The sequence below is a fragment of the Acanthopagrus latus genome, chromosome 5, assembly GCF_904848185.1.
Source record: "Acanthopagrus latus isolate v.2019 chromosome 5, fAcaLat1.1, whole genome shotgun sequence".
Lineage (NCBI taxonomy): Eukaryota > Metazoa > Chordata > Actinopteri > Spariformes > Sparidae > Acanthopagrus > Acanthopagrus latus.
Genome location: NC_051043.1, coordinates 24,891,302 through 24,912,059, shown reverse-complemented (window position 1 = coordinate 24,912,059; position 20,758 = coordinate 24,891,302). Strand labels below are relative to the sequence as shown.

Sequence of the window (20,758 nt, the reverse complement as noted above, 5' to 3'; positions counted from 1 at the left end):
GTCCGGATCTCGCAACCCACCACGAGCCTGTCAGCTGTTCAAAGCAGATTTCTGGCGGTTGTTCTTGTGTCCAGAAAAATCAGTTGATCATCTTATATTTGCCAGGTGTTTGTGTTCAGATGGTCATTGGAAATGTGTTGTGATTATATGAGTATTACATGGAATTAATGTTGACTGAAACGTCATTATTCGTCTTGTAAGCTTTGGTGTCAGTGAGGATTACTGATTTACACTTTTCCTTTCTGTCTCCTTCCTCATCAATAGGCGCCATCTTTGACGAGTCAGCACGGAAGGACGACGAGGTGTTTCGCCTTGCCGTGGCAGATCTCAATTTGAACAATGAGATCCTGGAGACGGAGAAGATCACCATCTCTGTGGAGTTCGTCGACGGGAACAACCCCTTCCAGGCAGTGCAAGAAGGTAGGATGACAACAACACTATATTGTCTTGTTAGTTAGCTTTCGTGCCTGGGAGCAACAGGACCTAACTGGTGCATCATTTCCCAAGTTAAATTTCTGCTGTTCCTTTTGTGATTTGGTATGAAATCATATTCAAAGGAGGGCATCGATTTGCTTCTGGGCAGGTTACATTTCTGCAGCACAACTTTTCTGGTTCGGACTGAAATGAAAAGGATTGTTTTTAACATTGATCCCTTCACAGTTTCTAATATTCATGATTTTTTATGGTTCAAATCTTGTATAAGCTCAGCTCTGGGAGCTGTTAGCCATCCCTGCAGTTCCTGAACAGTTTGTTTACCGAAAAACAAAAAACAAAAAGCAAACTGCTACACCAGAATTATTTCAAAATATGCAACTGTGTATAATAAGGAGGACATCCAAGGGAAATCTTGATCTGAGTATCAAACTTCACTCTCAGTGGCTCTCTTTCAGTCCTGTCTTTTTTTGTTGACCCCTTCAGTGAATGAACTGAGACCAGTGAGGCACAGGAAATGAATTCATGCATCACAAACAGCATCAAAAGTTGGCGCATAATCAGCCTCTGTCTTTAATGTCCCCTTGGTTTTCATGCATGGCTTGCATGTCCTCCGAGCTGACCTGCGTCACGCTGTCAGCTGAGGACGAGGCTGTGTTTTATTTAACTCCTCTTCCCTTTTGATTTGGTTTGTTCTAACTATAACAGCCAGTTTATTTCATGCAAATGCGGTTTGGACAAGAAATTGACTCTGGATTGTTGATACATGGTAGTCAAATAGTGGAGACACAAGGCTACACAACTCATTTCCATCCGTGTGTACACAGATTTGGATATGCATGCCTGCCTGTCAAGAAGTTATGTAATGGGACCACTGATTCACGACCAAAGCCAACAGGCTGGATTCTAAATTGAGCATTTAATTTGACAGAACCTCGTGTAGCTAAACTTTATAGGTCAAGGCTCTAGTTCCTCTGCAGTAATCAGGTTATTTCACCAAAAGACCCTCAGGTGTATACACAGAAAATCAGTTTCATTGCACAAATATTGTAAATGAGGTCAGCAGTGCATTTGACTGCAAGAGCCTTTTAATACTTTGGTTGATTTGTTTTTCATTCACATAAACAGGACGGTGAATACATTAACTTGATACATGTTTTAAAGAAAAATGCATATGCAAGTGATGCTGTTTGGTTTTAATGTAGGTTTGCTGTCAAAGGTTATTCCAACGTCTTATAAACACAGATTTTAAAGAAACGAAAATAATGAAATTAATGATTAATTAATGAAAATACTGAAACATGTTTATATCTGATTACTTAATAGCATCGCAAAACAAAGGAGATGTTAAGTGTTACTGGTTGGCGCAGATGTAATAGTTGGCTCGGTCGCTCCCTACACAACTGTTGAGCTGTGTGGATCAACACTGCTGTTTGTGTGCAGGTTAAACGTGGCACCGCTGGTGTTCTGATAACATGGGAATGTTATTGAAAATAGGCAGATAGAGAGGGATGAGTGTGTGGGTGGTACCGTGGCACTACAGTGATCTGGTTACATAACCGCAGGGCTGGCACACACACACACACACACACACACACACACACACACACACACACACACACACACACACACACACAGCAGCCTTACCTGACACACACAGAAAGACTAGTAAACAGGAGTGGAGACGTCAGCAGATTAAAACACCTACATACGCCGCTTCTCCCGACTCATAGTCATTTGTATTAAGAGAAATAGCTTGTGTGGTTTTCAGAATGAATGTTGGACTCCTTTATCATGGTGTCTGTTTGAGAAGAAGGCACTAGTGAAGTGTCAAAGACGATAAGTCCATTGATCGGCAGTGCAATTACTTAGGTTCTTCTCACACATTTAAACACAGCGAACAATAAATTGAAAGTACTGTCTATCTGATAGGCAGTCGGCTTCAGTAGCACTTTCAGTGTGTATCTGTAAAGACTGCAAATCATACACTGAAAGGTAATAACGCAGCTAGCATGCTGGCACAAAGTAGAATGGTATGATAAACTCACCTAAAATGACCCGCATACTTACGTGCGTGAGCCTTTAGAAAATGCTGGCTGCCTTTTTTCAATCATCCAGCAAATTTACTGAGACACGTACTACAGCTATACTCTCTTAAACAACTACCATTTGATTTATTTATCAAAAATCTTATTCTAGTTTGCACCCTAATACTTGAAACTTATCATATACCATTCTCAGCAATATCTTATTGACTTCAGATCATCCAAAACCAGTGGACTGAAAGAGGCACATGAAACATGAACAATTATCCCTCCAATGATTTAATTAACTGATTATGAAATTCAAAGGCCCTGTTATCAACACCTGTGCACGCGCTGAAATAAACGCTGACTCACCTAAACACGTACACAAAGAGGTGTTACAAGAGTGACCTGAGGAGAGAGAATACATTTTGTTTGCATTTCACTCGAACAGGAATCAGCCTGCGCGCCTTTCACAAACAATAGGGGTTGTGTTTTTTTTTTTTTTTTTTTTTTTTTTTTCCAGAGATTAGCTCAGAGGACCTCGTGTAGATGGACTGCCTGTGGGTGTGTGCACCTCTAGGAGCCTTTTGAAGGGCTCCATCGTGTTGTTTTGTCGTCAGGCTGTAATCCTTTGAAGTCTAGAACCTGAGTAGTTCTATTATCTGGGCTCTGTGTGCACATACGAATGCTTAATGTCTGTCTCTTGCTTTCTTTTCTTTCTTTTTTTCTTTTTTTTTTTTACTGTGAGGACAGTGAGCAGCTTGCATCTCAAGTGTCTTGTTTAGAATATCGGCATTGTGTGAAATAATGACAGTGAGGCAACAGTGATGTGACAGCGCAGCGGGATGCAGCGTTTGAGCGCTCGCTCTCTGACCGGGGCGCGCTGAGCCGACAGCACGTTCCTGAATCCTGCGGCGTGTCTTTCTCTGTCTCTTATTTATTGTATCCTTTCTTACATTTTTGCAGACAGGATAAATCTGTAACTTCCTGTTTTTAAACTTTGCTTTTCGGTTCGTGGAATGCTTTTTTTTTTTTTTGCTGAGTGTGCACATTCTTTTCCAGCAATCTCATACATCACGTTCATAAATATAGACACAGCTATGACTCGGAGTTGCCAGGTACGCTACTGTCAGGTGCTGTTGGCTGCAATAGAAAGCTCATAAAAGGAGTTGGTTGCTTAGTGTCTGTTGGCAGCACAGGATTTATAAATGACGGATGAAATGCAACTTATTAATTTTTCTCTCTCTCTCTCTTGGACTTCAACCAGTTAGTTTTCAATAAAAAAACTTGGCTTTGCTCCTCATTTTTTGCCTCTCCTATCCCCCTGACTGATTAAACTCCTGCAGGCCTCCAAGTCCCTCAGTCTGTTGACTCGATTGTCCAAATCTGTGGGAGGGTCAGTGAATTCTTTCCTGTCCTCCTGGTGCTGAACAAAACCGCCTGACTCATTTCCCTGCCAGGCGGCCTGTCGGTCTGTCTGTTTGCCCGTCTGTTTGTGTCATTAGATGGCTGGTGAATTGATCGCCAGTCTTCCTGTCTATCTGTGTACTTGTCTAGCTAACTGGTAACTTGGCTAGTAAATCAGTTGTCTTTGTCTCTGTCCGTCTCCCGTGTGTGATGGTTTCAGTTGCTTGGCTTGGTGGCCTTTTAAACAGAGACAACAGCTGTCTAACAGACTCTCTATCTCCTTTACTAGTAAGATAATCAAATAGTCTCTTCAGAGTCTTCTAAATTATTTCCTACTTGGTGCATTGGTTTGTTGGTATTACAGCAAGTGCTTATGGATTATGAAATAATTACAGATAATAATTACAGATGTCACTGATATTTCCTCAGCATAACCCTGCCTCTGAGACATGCATTACACTGTAGTAATCGGTGAAAGTGTAGGTGGATAAATCACAAATGTGCTGGCACTTTTTGTTCATTAAGAGATTGCTATAGTTACTACTTTGAGATATGATTAAAAGCAACATGAACCACATGTCCTCTCTTGGAGCTTTGGTCCTTGCCTCTCATCCAGTTTGTCCAGACAATTGCCATATAATTACCACCGGATATGCTAGGGTAAGAGATCATTATTGCAATCAGCACTTGAGACGTTCTGTGCTAGGCACAGTTCAGAGGTGGTAAGAGTAGCTGATCACAAAGCTTACAAAAAAGATCACAAGGTAATGATGCTGCAAAGAAATACTGACAATGATTAGGTGAAATGCTGTCTCAGTTAGCAGCACAGGACCTGAAGTTCTCTCAGAGCAGAGGCTGGACTGCTGCAGACTGAGGACTGTTAGCAACTTCAGCAAAATGGTAACAACCAAAAACTGGCGACCATCTCGCGATGGGATCACACCAACCGTGATGTTCGTCAACATGTTCACATCCCAAACCTGGATCACTGATTACCACATTATTACATCACTAGTCATGGATAAGACCAATCCAATCCTCAATCCAGCCCTCACTACACACCTATAAGTATCGTTATTGCATCTTGCACGAGATAGAATTGGGTCACAGTGCTCTGCAATGCAAAACAAAAGTGGGCCAGGCTCGTAAAGTGGAAGGCAAATGGCCTCTTGCCTACTTCTTACCTTGAACTCAGCCTTCAGTCTGATCTCAAGTACACACCTGTGAAGACTCGTGACTGCTACGTGCACGGTTAAGTGGCCATTGCACTGACGAATCTGTCCACAGACAGCCATACGAACACCTGGCAATATTCTCAAAACACCTTCTGTGCTAGTTCCTGCTACAATATGTGTCACCGGGAACTCATTTTGCCGTGATGACATACCCACACACACAATCGCAAACCCAAAAACGTGGCCAGCCGATGCGGTTGCAGCTGGAAATAACTGCGGCTCTAACGCTGACTGCCTTAGTTTTAGATGAAACACATAAGGGGCATGTGGCACGGTGACAGATGTGACATAATACTGATCAGAGGACAAATACTTGAATAGGATGGAGAGGTGGAGCGCCAGAACAACAGAGCTGCGATGCTAGAGTGAGAAATAAAAAAAAACACAATGCACATCACCACAACAATATCTCTAACAGTGCAGATCGTATGAGAACAATGCTGTTAGTTTTTAAAAAGACTTATCTAATTATATACTTTATCCAAATGTCTTACTGTGTTCTCTGCCCCGAGGGTAGTCTCTCTCTCTCTCTCTCTCTCTCTCTCTCTCTCTCTCTCTCTCTCTCTCTCTCTCTCTCTCTCTCTCTCTCTCTCTCTCTCTCTCTCTCTCTCTCTCTCTCTCTCTCTCTCTCTCTCTCTCTCTCTCTGTGTGTGTGCAAAATTGTCTCAGGAGTGTGTAGAGGGGGTTGGATTAAATCAAACTCCCCCTCTCCCTTTCTTCTTCCTGCATGGTGCTTAATTGTGGATCTGCTCCTGTCACTTATATTCACATTTCACTCCGTACACCCTAACCCCCCATCTCCATAGTAACTGAGATAGACATTACTTAGGGAACGGGTGGAGTCGCATCTGTGTGTGTGTCTGCGCGTCAGTGTGTGCCCGTTCTTGTCTCCATCGATTAAGGCAATGAGAATCACCTAATTGGATAACAGTCAATGGAAAGGTGGGCGTGTGCTGGTGTGTCGTTGGGGGGGCAAGGGAAGGGGAGAGCAGGGAGAGACCACAGGAGGGGGAGAACTCAATAGTTGTCTTGGCTTATTTTCCGTCTCCGCTTAGACTTGACATCACGGGGCACACAACTGCATTCCTGCGCACCCTGCCACACATGCAGATTAAGAAAAAAAAAAAAAATCCCTTCACACCTTCACAAGAAGGTATGCAGAGAGAAAAGCTACGTGGTCTTGACAGACCCTGCCAGCGTCTATGACTACGTGTTGCTTTGTTGTTTCTACATTCTTCTTCTATTCTCTCAAAGTGGAGTGTGGGAGTCCTCGTCAAAACAAGGATTTATTTAGTTTTAACTATTATTCAGTGCACTTAAGAAATAATCCCGAGGACAGAATGCACATGAATGACTAATCTAAGAATAAGATTAATTCACTCAATGATTACATAGTATACAGAGTCGACGGCTGCAACGTCCGGGACTGAAGCCAAATCCAATCCTTGCTGTTTAGAGGGGGAAAACGTCCTCTGTAGTTTACATCCATGACGTTTATGTGTGTCAGATACTAACCTGACAATTTTCAACCCTCCATGGTGGCGACAGTCGTAGATTTAGTGGTCAAGGTCAAAGTCACTGTGACCTCACAAACATGTTTTTTCGGCCATAACTGAAGAGTTCATAAACTGATTATAACAACATTTCACACATGTGTTGAATTGGATAACATGATGAAGCCAGGACATTATATACCAGAAGGTTTCGGTCAGCTTTACTCTTGTGTCATAACGCTCCGCAAAAACACCTTTCTGCTCAGTATTCAACATCATAAGTAAGGAAGAAGAAGAGCAGATTGTGACAGTGTCTGACATTTGGTTGGATACTGCATTTTTGGCCCTAATCTTGACTGCCCACCTTAAAGTCGGGGTGCTTGTTGAGTTCTTCTGTGCTGCTGTGTTGAACATACATGTTCTGACAGAATCAACTTTATTATGGGGACACATACAAGGAATCTAATCTGTATTTTTTTTTTCTCTCGATGAACTATACGCTATTAGACATGCAGCGTGGGTTTCCTACAAGCTCACTGGTTCTGCTTATATTGAGTCAGATTATTGTTATTGCATCATGTGACAAAGCTCTGTAAAGGTCCTCTGTACTCTTCTGTACGCAAACTCCCATTAACTCTCATAACCCTCACCAAAAAGATGCAACAGTCCATTTAAAGTCTTGATGAAATATATTATGTCTGGATGTAAACAGCAGCTTGACTGGTTTGCAGAGCCACAAACCTACAAAGTGATGATTCTTTTCATTGCATGTTCTATAGAAGGTTCAGCACCATGGACAGCGCCGAACATCACACTGAGTCGTGGAGCTTCACCTTGGGCATCAGAAAAAAATCGTTTTCAGGCAATGGATGATGAAAGACGCTATTAACTTGCCTTCCTGAAGCCTTTGTTTTTATTTGACCGGCATTTCCAAGGTCATGGCTCATTGTTAGATCAGGAGTGCTCAACTGTGCTCAGTGCTCTGGAGTGTTGGTGTTACAAATTGAAGTAATGCCTTACAGTGATCTTAGCACTTTAACCATCTCTCGTGGTATTTGTGGCGACACTGGGCAGGCTTTGTAAGTGGTGCTTTTGAAGAATATTGATTGCTGTGATACTTTTGTAGAGAAAACACATGTGGGATCATGTGCTGTCACGGCAGAGAAGGACAACAGGCTTGCACACCGATTCAAAAACAAAGAAAATGGTGGCGTGAAGGCAATAAGATTTCATTTGAGATATTTGCTTGTATTAAAGTGATCCAAAAGATTGCGGTGAAAAATGCCTCAGTGGCGTTGAAGATTAATTATTCGGGCTTCTAATGCAAAATGGGATGTGTATAAAAATGATAATAACATTCTCCATCTTCTTTAGTTCTTAATTAAAGTTTCCATGGATCAGAGTGACTGAAATATATATTTAGAAGATGTGTCGTCGTTTCAATTTATCTGTTCTGACACAGTGGAACTCTTTGTGATTCACAGGAACGATGTGATAGAGTGCTAAAGTCAGCACGAAGCAAATGCCCTCAGGGTGCGAAAAACACTTGACTGCTTGAGTGTGATGAGGATAACTACATCAGACTTTGTCATGTTGATGAGTACACTGTGATAATGTAAACACATTGACAAAAAAAAAAGCAAACCCAAAACCTTTGTACCAAAAGGGCAACGAGGCCTCCCCCACACTCTCTATCCTCGTCTATTCTGGAGGCAGGATCTTCAGTCAACAGTGCAGAGAAATGGAGGGCTTTGGTTTTGTAATCAGGGCATTTGGATTTTTTTTTTCCCTCAGAATATCGCAGTGTTAGATGATCTTCCCTGTTCATGAAACATTAATGTGCCGTTTAAAAGATTTAGAAGACCCCCTCCTCCAGTCTCAGTCTGTAATCCAAACATAAACAAAAGTGTCAGCGCCAGCAGAAAAGTCAAAGCACTGGATTGGAGACAGATTAGGCACTGCATGTTATTGACACAGAATTTGATTTACTGCACGGAGGAAACGCAAGTTGTGGCGTCTCAGGCTTTGATCAAACATTTGCTTGGGCTCTTTTGATTCTGATGTTACAGTTGGATATTGGACGACAACAACAACAATAAAAACCTGTCTAAAAGGGACCCCTCTAGGATTGTATAGAGGCCTTTCTTTTTTGTCATCTTCATTCACGGTTGAATGCATCTAGTGAAAGACATGACCTGCAATACAAAGCCTTGAGCTGCAGTAAACCTTTAAACCAACAGAGGGCAAAACATTTCCAAAGAAATCCATTAAATATCTATCTAGCTATCTAGCTAGCTAATCAATCTAATCAATCTAATCAAGCCAATCAATTGTCACAAGCAATCAACTGGCAAACATACAACTACATATTACCCATCCCCCCTGAGAAGAGAGAAAAAAAAAGTCTTTATAGCTTTCTAGATGCTTAACTTTCTTTATTGGCTAGCTTTCATGTGGAGTATGTGATAATCAGTGGTTACTAGGACTCATTCAGTGTTGAGTTCCACTATGATTGTAGTCCAACAAACACCTTCATTGACAATAATGCACTGTACTGACAGTGTTTTTGTACTTCATGCTCACAACGGGTGCAACTGAGTCTCCCACGAAAAGAAAGGAAAAAGGCTTATTTGATTAATCGTAACGCTCGACTTTGATGGAAACTCCTCCAAATAAACTAAACCGTGTCCTGATTTGAAAAATGCTGTATTTATACCAACTCGAGGATCGTGAGCATTTCATCAACGTTGCTCTAATTTACTTTTGATTAACACAACGAGGATTCATCATCCTCCAAAGACATGACTCAGAGGACACATTCAAACTTGTTAACTCTGAGGAAATGAAACTGCACTCGAATGTTTAGTGGTTCTGGGGGAATTGGGTCAGCAAAAGTTGCCAGAACAAGATGGCAAAGGAGCCCCCTCCTGTTATCCAGCGCTTGGACTTAGAAATGACCGCCGCCAATATGAAACGAAAGCGTGATTGTTGTTTGTCAACTTTTTGGTCATTTTGTGGAAAGTGCGTCAGCAAGTGTGTTTGGTAGTTTACTGCCAGGTGCCCAAAGCAGTTCAGTCTCAGAAAATACACTTCAAGCACGTGTTTGTTACATTTTGAGCTGTTGCCTCCAGTGATTTTCCCAAGACGATGATTGGACTCTTATCGCAACAGTATTGTCATAGTCTGTCCTTGTCTGCTGTGATTGAGCGCTGGTGAGTCACAACCTGAGGCCTTTTGGCCAGACGCAGACACATAGATCATTGGAAGCAACTGTGTTCATGTTCATTCACCAAAATGTCTCTAGCTTCATGACCCTAAATCAACGTGTTTTTTTCTGTTTATTCCAGCCGATCTCAGCCATGGTTAAGGTCAACGTGCCCTCCTTCCCCTCTGCCTCTCAGCCCTCCTCTTTCTCCCACATTGCGATGTCACATACAAAGCAGACATGCACTGACAATTAGCTGCCATGGAAACCGGGCTCAGTATCATTCAGTCATACGCCTCTTGCTCCCTCCTCGCCTCCCTCCCTCCATCTTTCTGTCTTTGTCCGTCCTCCACGTCGTTGTGTCCGCATTCTCTGATGTGAATGCGCGGAACAGTCTCGTTAGCTGCCATAGAGACCAAAGACATCTCATTTTCTGAGGCCGCTTCATCACTCAGGGCCTAGAAGTCCTCCTCCGGCTGCCATCCTCCCTTCATTTGTCCATTCATCTAACTGCCTAACAAATAGCTGTATACACAGTCAAGCCCACACACATGCGAGCACACGGTGGCTTTCTCGAAGCACTGGCATTTCTCTGCTCTCTCTTTCTCCACTAGATTTATCCTTCCCTTCCTCTGTGCAGTAGTCGTGGCTAAATTACAGAGACGTTAACCTCTAACATTCTTTTCACGATTCTGTCCGTTTTCTGTTTTTCCTCATCTCTCTCCACCACTTTTTCTGCTTCTCCCTCAATCTTTGTCTTCATCTGGTGATTAATTGCAACAATTCAATTAACCTCCCTACTAATCTCAGAGTGGGTGTTGGTTAAGGAATGCGAGAGGGGCGTATCCATGGCAACACTGACATTTTACAAGAGGCAATTCGATGCCGTTTGGTGTGTGTGTGATGGGGTCCAGCAGCTGACAGCTGGGGACAAACCAGATCCAACCAGGCATTTGGAGCTTTTTAATAATGTTTGTGTGTGTGTGTGTGTGTGTGTGTGTGTGTGTGTGTGTGTGTGTGTGTGTGTGTGTGTGTGATTGCTCAGTTGGCGGTAGGTCTGTTGATTGGTTGGTAGATAGAAAGCGTCGTTTAAATAGAAGTCAGAAGTGCATCTCTATTGAAGGGTTTCCTTCCTGCCCCTACTGAGCATTGACCAGCGCACACACACTCAGTGACGCACTGAATTCCCGTTCTTTCTCTCTCTCTCGCTTTATCTCTCTCTCTCTCTTTGTATCAGTCTCTATGGCTGCTTGACAGAAAACTTCCTCCCCTCTTCAGCGCAGATGGAAAAAGATCACCGTGAAATTATTTTTGTTGTGGCTTCTCATCTAAAGGCGCCACTGTGTCCTTCAGCTGAAAACCACATTTAATGTCTTTTAAATAGCTTTTTTTTTGCCCTTAAGACTCCACATGAAATAATGTAATTTTATTTCTGTCAATAATTGTTGGATCACTTTATAATCGGCATTATGAATACATGGTAGATTTATAAGTAATTAAATGTTGACAGAAAATTGAAATGCTCTCTAAACCAGTGACATGTGGTGGTGCAAGATAGCAGACCCTGTGACAGAGGTTCTGGTGCCTCTGTAGACACAAAAGGCTCATTCTAGGGTAATAAAAACACAATTCTTAGATTTAGGTTATCATAAACTAATAACAACATCATTATGGACATCATATTTCACATCTTCCCCCATCCTGCACCTTTAGAGAGTTTTATGTTTTCTCTCGATCAAGCTTAAATGATACAGTTTAGTAACCTGCCTCTTTAATTGTTTCCAATTGATTGCATGTGTATATTATCTACAACTTTATTACGGACTATACACCAAAGTACATCCGAATAATCAGCTCTGTGAGAGTACTGCATCATCTCAAGTGGTGATGTGTGATTTAACTTGACGGTTGGTTAATTTATTTTTTTAACGGTTGTAGCATCGTGACTATCTGCCAAGCCATAACACACATGCACGCACACACACATGCATGCACGCACACACACACACACGCACACACACACACACACACACACACACATACACACACACTGACACACACCTAAATTTAAAAGCAGTGTGGAATCAAACAATGGTATAGGATAAACATTGAAAGTATTCCCCCCTTAAGAGCATTTAGCTTCGTACTTGTGACCAGTGGACAAAACACTCAATAAATTAATAAACAGCACTGATACACTGTGACAGTGCGAGTGCACACACATAACACACACAAATACACACAGCGCCAGCACAAAGCCACCCCACTCTAATGCTCGTGTTTTATTAGAGTCATAAACTGCACAGGCAGAGAGCGGCCAGAAAAGTTTTCCTGATTTGATTTGATGCTTTTTGGATATAAAGTGCTCTCTTGTGGTCTCACCGCTTTTTATTCAGCGCAATTGAATTCCAGCTTTTTATTGGCGTGAGAGCTGACTGGATTACCAAAATAAACCACAAATAATGAACATGTTTTAGACTACCCATTGTGTCCCCTTTACACCTGGCAGTGTCCTCATGTCTGCGCATGAAAATGTGTCTATCTGGATCAACGTCCGGTGTGTGCGCGCGCACACACACACACACACACACACACACACACACACACACACACACACACACACACACACACAGACCAAAGTAGAGTTTCACTCTGTTCCAGAGATGCGGGGACATGCTCTGCGTCAAGGGACAAAAACAATAATTCATCCTCTGTGTGTGTGTGTGTGTGTGTGTGTGTGTGTGTGTGTGTGTGTGTGTGTGTGCAAGTGCTTGCGTGTGTTCATACCCTTTTCACCCCGTAGGGAGATTGTAATTGTTTTGCCCACTGCCAGACTAGCCCAGCCTCTCTCTCTCTCTCTCTTTCAGTCACTCACAAGCTTTCTGTCCCTCTCTCTCTCTCTCTCTCACACACACACACACACACACACAAACACACACCACTATTGTCAAGATTTTGGCTTTTCATTTTTTTTAAAGCCATTTCATTTACTGCTGCTCCCAACTCGCGCACAAAAGGAAACGGAGGGATGAAAAGTGACGGAGGTCAAACTGCAGGTAGGGAGGAGGAACACGACGTCTGATGAGATTTCTGTAATTCACTGTAGATGATAACAAGTTATATTGAAATGCAAATGTGGTCCCGACTGCGTATCTGCTGCACTCTGCTGTAGTTGTGGTGTACTGAGGCAGAAAAACTAAGTCATGGATCTTGTTATACTTTCTTTATCTCGCTTCCAATTTTTTTTACACTGAACTGTCAAATCCATCACTAGAGAGATGATTAGAGGTTTCGTCGGTTGACACCCGGTTGACAGGCTGTCAGTCAAGCTGCCGGCGTTTCCATAGTGATGGCTCAAACTAGTCTCCGTCCTCGTCGAAAAGAGTGCCATGTGTAAATCACCTGCATGAGACCGGTTGAGGGAGGCAGAAATTGGAAAGGCCCGAGCAGATTTGAGGGTTATTGAGGGTATTTCTCCTGTTTTTTGGACCATTATTGGAACCGTTGGCGGCAGTTCCTCTGAGAATAGTCGCACAAGCGCCCCGCACTGCACACACACGCAGGAATACACAAACAGCAGAGTTTCAGGGTCAGGCAGGTGAATGTGTTGAGGAGTGAGCAATGAGAAGCACTTAAATGAAATGCTCCGAAGAGCCAATGCTGTGGCACCGGCCCTAGTCAAGCACATAAAGAGACAGATAAGGAGAGGGAGATAGAGATGCAGAGAGATGAAGTGTGGAGAGAGTAAGATGCGGAGAGAGAAACAGAAGGGAAAAAATAAGATGAGCCACGGCCTCTGTGGTTTGGGAAAGAGAATTGGGAGAGGTGAAGAGCGACTGTGGCTGAGGAAATGAGCTGTTCGTCTGTTAAATTGTCTCTTCCTGCTGCACTCGGCGCCCTTCTGGGTGGAGATGTCAATGATGATTGAAATGTCAGCACCGGATTCAAAACTACTCACGTACCAACATGTGTGGAAATCCGACCGGTATTAGAATTTTGTTATGTAAAATAACGTCGCTGCTGAAGTTTCTTTGATCAGCAGCCGCCAAACTGGAGGCAGAGACAGTTGCAGAAACTACAAAGCTACAGGGGCGAAGAAATACACAGATTATCCCACTTTTACAATTTATTTATTGAATGAGTAAAATAGTCTGCTGGTTTTGTTTGATCTGAGTGCATGATTGCAGAGAGCATCCTGTCGAGTCCAAAATCCTTTCTTTTTATCTGATCGGTGCACCGTTGCTTTGTTCTGGATGGTTTTGCATTACGTGTTTAAATCCCAGGTCCAGCCTCAAAAGAAGCAAGATCCTTGTCAGACTCTGTAAAGATGTCTTCCGTTTCTGCTTCGATTTCTTTTCCCTGATTCTTTTATAGCACTTACAGTGCTTCATTTCAAGGTCCAAGCCTCAAGTATGCCTGAAGCGGACCTCAGGAGATCACCTTAACTTGAAAAAAAAAAAAAAAAAGAAAAGCCCTTTATATCTTTATCCTGTATTTACTGTGCTGACTAAATTTCATAGCCTTAACCTGGAGTGTAAAATCGAGAGACCTGAAGTCCTCAGGAAATTGTTAAATTTCCTCTGAGAGGTACACATAGCTCTACTCACCACTTACATGGTTATTACTTTAATAGTTAGACGCAGCATCAGTCCCTTGTTTTAAATCCAGACACTTGACGTGTTTGCGTGAGCACATAAATGACAGAATTTATTTAGGTCATGAGGATAAATTCAGTTATTATAATGATGTTTACCGTTTTCACTCCGGGGCCCAGCCATTCAATATATCTCTGATTAAACTGTGTGCTGAAGTGTTCAGTGCTGTCCCCTCATCCCTCGACACCTACAGGTTGTTAGGTCTCTCCTCTCACTGCCATCTCTTTATTGTTCTTTCCTGAAGTCAATTTCTGGCAATTGTTTTACTTGAGGGTGACGGGGTGGGAAAGAGAGACTATGAGAAGATCCGGGACAAAGAGATTTGAGCAGTGGATAAATCTCTGCAGATGTCTGCCATCTTTCCCTCCTGCAGCGAGGCCGGCCCGGGGCCATACGGCCATAAAGGACATTGTTTATAGACAGGAGAAAGCACTTAGTTCCTCCTTCACACCTTTTAGGCAGAAGGTCTTATGAGAGTCAGAAGGAGAGAAACGTGAACGATAAGGCAGAGCAGAATAACAGAGGGTTGACGGGGTTTTAGAAGGTGAGCGGCGAGAAGAAGACGAGGAGGAGGGGGCGCTCCTTTCCTGAGATGAGAAAAGAGGAGATGGAGCAAAAGAAGATGAGCAGATGGGCAGAGTAGGGCGAAGAGAAAATTGAAGGGATGAGGCAAGAAGAGGAGGATCGGAGAAACGTGGAGAGAGAGGTCGGAAAAGACACGGAAAGACACAAAGGAGGGGAGACAACAAGCGCGAGGGCGATTAACTTGACATGTACCGCAAGCTGGTTTTGAAATGTGAATTTGTCAGTGTTGCCTCATGAATAATGGGATAGGGGCATCTAATCCCATCATCTCTGGGGCTGGAACACTGACACCAGAGGCATTAACAGGTCAGGAAAAAAAGAGACAGAAAGGCTCAAAGTTGACTTAAAATGCGATGATTATTCTGAAAGGTCAGTGCAGAAGAGAAGAAGGAGAAAGAAAAGAAAAGGGTGGAAAGTTGAGTTAGAGGTGCAAGATGGTAAGAAATGAAAAGAACAAAGTAGAGAAAAATAGGAAATAGTTTTTTTTTTCTCTCGACAAATAGACTAGGAAGGTGATGCTGGGAGAGAGAGAGAGAGAGACGAGGTGTTGGCAGAATAACCACAGTGCCATCACAGTGAGAGGTACCTGAAGAAGTGACTGCGTGGACTCAAAGAGAGGATTGGATGATGAAGGAGGAAAGATCGGGGGAAGAGAGCGGCTCCGGAGAGCTGAGCATAGGAGGAAAAGGATGCGCAGTGTTTACCGTCTATTATCATGGGACCACAGTGGTTAGAGGATTCTGACGTGCTGTCTGTCGAGCGCTAATGGCTTTCCTAGTTTTCTCCGCGCGTGTGTGCATGTTCCTGGCATCCATCAAGCGGAGATTCTATCGCACATTTCCTTTGGGAGGATTGTGCCAGGGGTAAAGCTTCTTAAAAGGCAACCTGGCATCTATTTTGTGTGAAACTTCCCCCGTGTAGCAACTAATTCATTCATATTTTATCAACGTCCTGCAGAGACCACAAGCACTTGATGGCGATGGGATTTTCATTGCGGCCACAGAAGGCTTGTGTGTACTCTATCCTCAGTGGATGTCAGTCACCTTTACCAGCCGCCCTAATTCATTTTTTACGTTTGAGCACCTGTGGATTTTAAATCTAGCTGACATCCCAGGCTGACAGGCATCACCGCTGCACTAACCCAGGCCTTGATAACAGCAGTTAGATTCTTAAAGTTCCACCTGCTTCAGTTTTGATAAACTTTCGCATGCACTATTTATCCGTGATGGGAGGCAGAATGGAACTGACAAATGGTGAACAGCCAATGACCCGTGTCAGTGTGAGCTAATTGCTCTCTTTTTTGGAAATGTACTCTGAAAGTTTTAGCTCAGAAAAGACTTTTGTTTTGCACAATAGTCTCATGAATGAATAGCAAATAGGCCTCTGTATTTTAAGCAGCAATTAAAAAGGGCCACCTCAGGACTAATTGCAGGAAACGACTGCATGTCAATTTGCAAAGTGGAGTAATTTTTGAAAGAACGGACATTTGTGCTCTGATTCAAGAGGACTAGCTGGACTTGTTGTTTGGGTTTCAGCATTTGCTTTTCAAAGTGCTTTTAATGATTTTATTTTTTTAATACCCATGTTGATTATTTGTATTTGTATATAAAAATTCACTGCCACACTGTTACAATAATTACATGTTAATTTTGTAAAATATCATATTTATATGTATATATCAGTCTACTCTATTTCTTACCTTTTAATTATATTGTTTACTTTTTACTGTTGTTATTGTTTTTTTTGTAATTTTCTGTCCTTTGGCTGCTGTGGCAAACAAATTTCCCCATTTGTGGGACAATAAAGGAATACTGATTCTGATAAACGCCACTTGAAGACACGAGAAGTTGGAAAGTAAACCCCCAAATTATTTAAACAAAAGTGACTGGTCTGCCAAAGACATAGAAGAGTGAGGTTTTCCAAAGTGAATGTGAAGGCAGAAACCCTTATACTGATTTTTATTTTTTTGCTTTTCTGCAAACACACAAAAACACATTTCTGGGGTAACTGTAGTTTGGCAGCAGTCAAAGAAAATGTGGCCAACACCCCACTCCTCATAACACCGTGGCTCACTTTGTATATGAACAAACAAATACAGATGAATGAATTCAGCAGTTTGGTCAAAACTGAGTGCTACTGTATGTTCCCTCATCAAAAGTATGTTCATTCACCAAAACATTTTAAAATTGTTTTCTCTGCATGCTATTAAATGGACTCATAAGAGAGAATGTCACTGACTGGAAACACTACCGGGTATTATGTTGTGATGATGCAAAACCAAAGTCATACTGCTGGAGTAGTGTTGCTACTAGGGTACAAAGTTAGAGCAGTAGTTGAGACACTTTTTAACCATAGAATACCCTCAGTAATATCTGTTTAAGATGTTGACATGACATTGTTCAGTGGGATGAAACATAAAACAAAGATACTCATAGAAATAACGATGGGCCCTGGTTGGTGTTTTGACGAGGGAGTGTGCAGTTTTCTGAGCTTTGTCTTCAGGGAGTCCCAGTCTTTGAAAGAAACCCACTAACCCCTAAACCCCCATAAGAACAACTTAAACGATGGCTCATAAAAAACCACCAGCCAGCTCTCACACTCTGCATAGCTTAATTGAATTACACCTCGTGCACTGCTTTGTGCGCTGACTGGGTGAGTCGAAGGAAGATCAAGAAGATGAGAAAGACAGAAGTGGCAAGTGTGTGTCTGTGTGTATCCCTGAGGCAGCAATAAGCAACAGCATCTTTAGACAGACAGTATTTTAAAGTGTTGAATGATTCATAAAGATGTGTTTTGGCCACCAGCGGGTTGACATGTGAAATGTGTGCCTCTTTGAGATTGATACAGTATAATGGGTGGTTCAACACAAACCCACTGCACAAATATAAAACAGGTATAGTGAATACAACATATCTTTAAATCTTGCCCATAAGCTATTTTTTAAATTAATTTATTTTATTTTTTATGCTTTATCAGTTGAGTTATTGCATTTAAATGCCCCAAGGCTTTTTCCTTTTTTAAATTGTTTTCATACGCTCTTTAAGTAATATCATTTTTCTAACATTCTGACATGCGTGGGAGTCTAAACTCCCAGTCCAGGGAACCACAGCAAGACATCACTTTAAATCCTCCTGAATAAAAAATGACCATTTTAATGGATAGTCAATTTTAGATGGCTTTTTTCTGTAAGCTAATTTTGTCTGGCAAACATGATTCTTGCAGTGAGTGGATTAATTCTTTCCCCCAGGGTGGGTTCCTCAAACAGAAATTCTGCCCGTGAAACTCAGTGTACAACATTTCTGTGACCTTGATAAAGTATCTCCAAAAGTTAGAGACGAGAGGACGAGTCATGAGATATACGTTTGGTGATTCTGCCGTTCCTTTTGTGATGCCATATAAGTTGCTGTGATATCTATAGAGTACTTCATTTGTTTGGAAATATTTCTCCTCATGTGTAAGAGATTGTTTCCAGGTGAGTGATATGTTTTATATGACAGTTTTGTAAAACGTGTCATCATTTTCAGATTTCTGACTTCTTACTGTCAGACAGGACTCTGGGGTGTTGGACTCCAAAAAGCCGGTCTTACATGACGACCATTGTTTAAGCGCCAGTAGCACAGTGTTTTCCTCCAGTAGATCTTTTCTTGATACCTTACATATCCCTCTCAAGAGGGATGGCACTGCCGTGCCCGGCAATCACAGAAGCAGCCTGAAACAGTTTGAGTCATATCATCGTACACGTCCATACAAGTGTGCTGTTAGAGTGAAAGTATTCGCAAGATGTTGACATAAACGTGCAGCCTATGTCCTCCACGCTCTGTAGAGAGGGATGAGTAGTCATCCGAGAATGGTCCTCTGTGAAATCGCAATAACTCGCCTCAATACACGCTCAAGTGCTGGAGCCAAGCACACACACAGAGGATCACCACTGAAGGATGCCCTCTTTGACCTGGCTGATTCCCAGCAATCTCTGCATGGAAATGGATAGAATGGATTCATTGCCGAGCTTCTGCTCTCAGTGTAGGGATTGGAATTGGAAATATTTATTGATTCCAATGGCGTTATCATTTCACTTAGCGGGTCCAAGTGTTTATTCATTCCCTAGTTGAGTGCCGAGCAGTTATTTGCGTGGAGAAACCCACACAGACTTTAAGCACATCTGTTTTATAATCTCTGAGTCTGAACATAGTGTAGAAAGAGAGCAGAAATAAATGGGTGGTTGAAACTTGAGAACTAGATCTGGCATCAATCTGTCTGTCACCATCTAAAGTAGATGAAACAAGAGAATATTTGTACATTATTTTTTCGCTTTTTGTCAAGAAAAAAATCTGCTCAGCCTGCCTGTGCCGTGCTAATGTTTTTACAACATAACCTTGATAAAAGATGTTCTGCTTGGTTGGGAAACACTGGCATTCGTGAGTGTAAAATACATGTTGTTTCCAGCCTTACTTGAAATGAGCATTGTATCTTTTACAACTAGCACTGTTGTCTTCTTTCTTGATGAAATGTAACTTTGTTTTTGGACCATTTCTTCCTGTCTGCCATGACCAGGAGCATGGTGATGGTAGGTTTGAAGTCATCGTTTTGTAATGCACAACTGTCGGATAACATGTTTATAAGCTTGGGCACTCATGATCGTGATGGATTGGACCATATGGAACTAGTTTGTGATTGCTGTCCCAATGTAAGGATTCCCACTTTCTTGCTGGAATTGGCTTTTGCACATGTACTAGTCCTGCAGTTGGGAGAGTAACCAATATGCAGCCACTGAAAGTGATAGTTTCAGCCAGAAGTGTGCACCACAAGTATATCAAGAGCTGGGATGCCTCCATACTTCCTGGGCACTTCCTCCCTGTGTTTGTTGGAAAGAAATGGGCATGGTGCCACACCTGGATTCTTGACCATTTACACCCAGAGCCGCTGCCTGCTGGCATATAAAGACAGTGAGTCAAGTATATGATCTGAGAGGCAGGGCCCAGGAGGACCATTACCATATTGCTCACTGCTGCTGCCATCCAAATGCTACACCATGAGTGGAGAGCACTGAAAGATATCCGATCAGTGTTTTCCCTCGAATGGCTGGAGTAGCTGTCCGGGCATACAGGTGGGTTTTTCTGTGCTGACAGCAGCAATGCTCAGAGCCAAGGCAGATGAAACATGTCTGGCGGGCGATTACGCAGGGACAAGGACAGCAGAGGCAAGCGGAGTGTGACGAAGCCAACCTTGGCTTTCATTGTTGTCAAACTGGTCACTGAAGACGAATGGATGAGTAGTAGACTGTGCATCGCCTGTACCGAGGGCCAACTCCCAAAGATATGAGAGCGTAAGTGAGACCAGCCAGCGCTCACACATGCAACCATCTCTTGTGAAGGCTTAAGAGCTCCATTAGAATGCAAAGCCTATTCAAAAACTTAGCGCCATGGCATTCTTTAGGAGAGTAATTGAAAGCACGCATAATTTTGTTGTACATGGGATAAAACATGCAAAAACACCAGAGCAGTCCTTCGAGCGGGGACACGAGGAGCCTTGGCTTAGTAATAAAAGCCAAATGAGGGACAGAGAGAGAGAGAGAGAGAGAGAGAGAGAGAGAGAGAGAGAGAGAGAGAGAGAGAGAGAGAGAGAGAGAGAGAGAGAGAGAGAGAGAGAGAGAGAGAGAGAGAGAGAGAGAGAGAGAGAGAGAGAGAGAGAGAGAGAGAGAGAGAGAGAGAGAGAGAGAGAG

General features: G+C 42.6%; 1 protein-coding gene across 4 annotated transcripts in view; it reads left to right on the top strand.

Annotated features, from left to right (window-relative positions):
- Nucleotides 1-20,758, top strand: part of grid2 (glutamate receptor, ionotropic, delta 2) — a 480,315-nt gene that overhangs the window by 81,985 nt on the left and 377,572 nt on the right. For all 4 annotated transcript variants that reach the window (XR_005075218.1, XM_037099101.1, XM_037099102.1 and 1 more), the window contains exon 2: nucleotides 265-420. Coding sequence is in view for 3 of the 4 variants with exons in the window: in XM_037099101.1 (XP_036954996.1) it covers nucleotides 265-420 (156 nt within the window). In the remaining variant the exon portion in view is untranslated. The remainder of the gene's footprint in view (nucleotides 1-264; nucleotides 421-20,758) is intronic.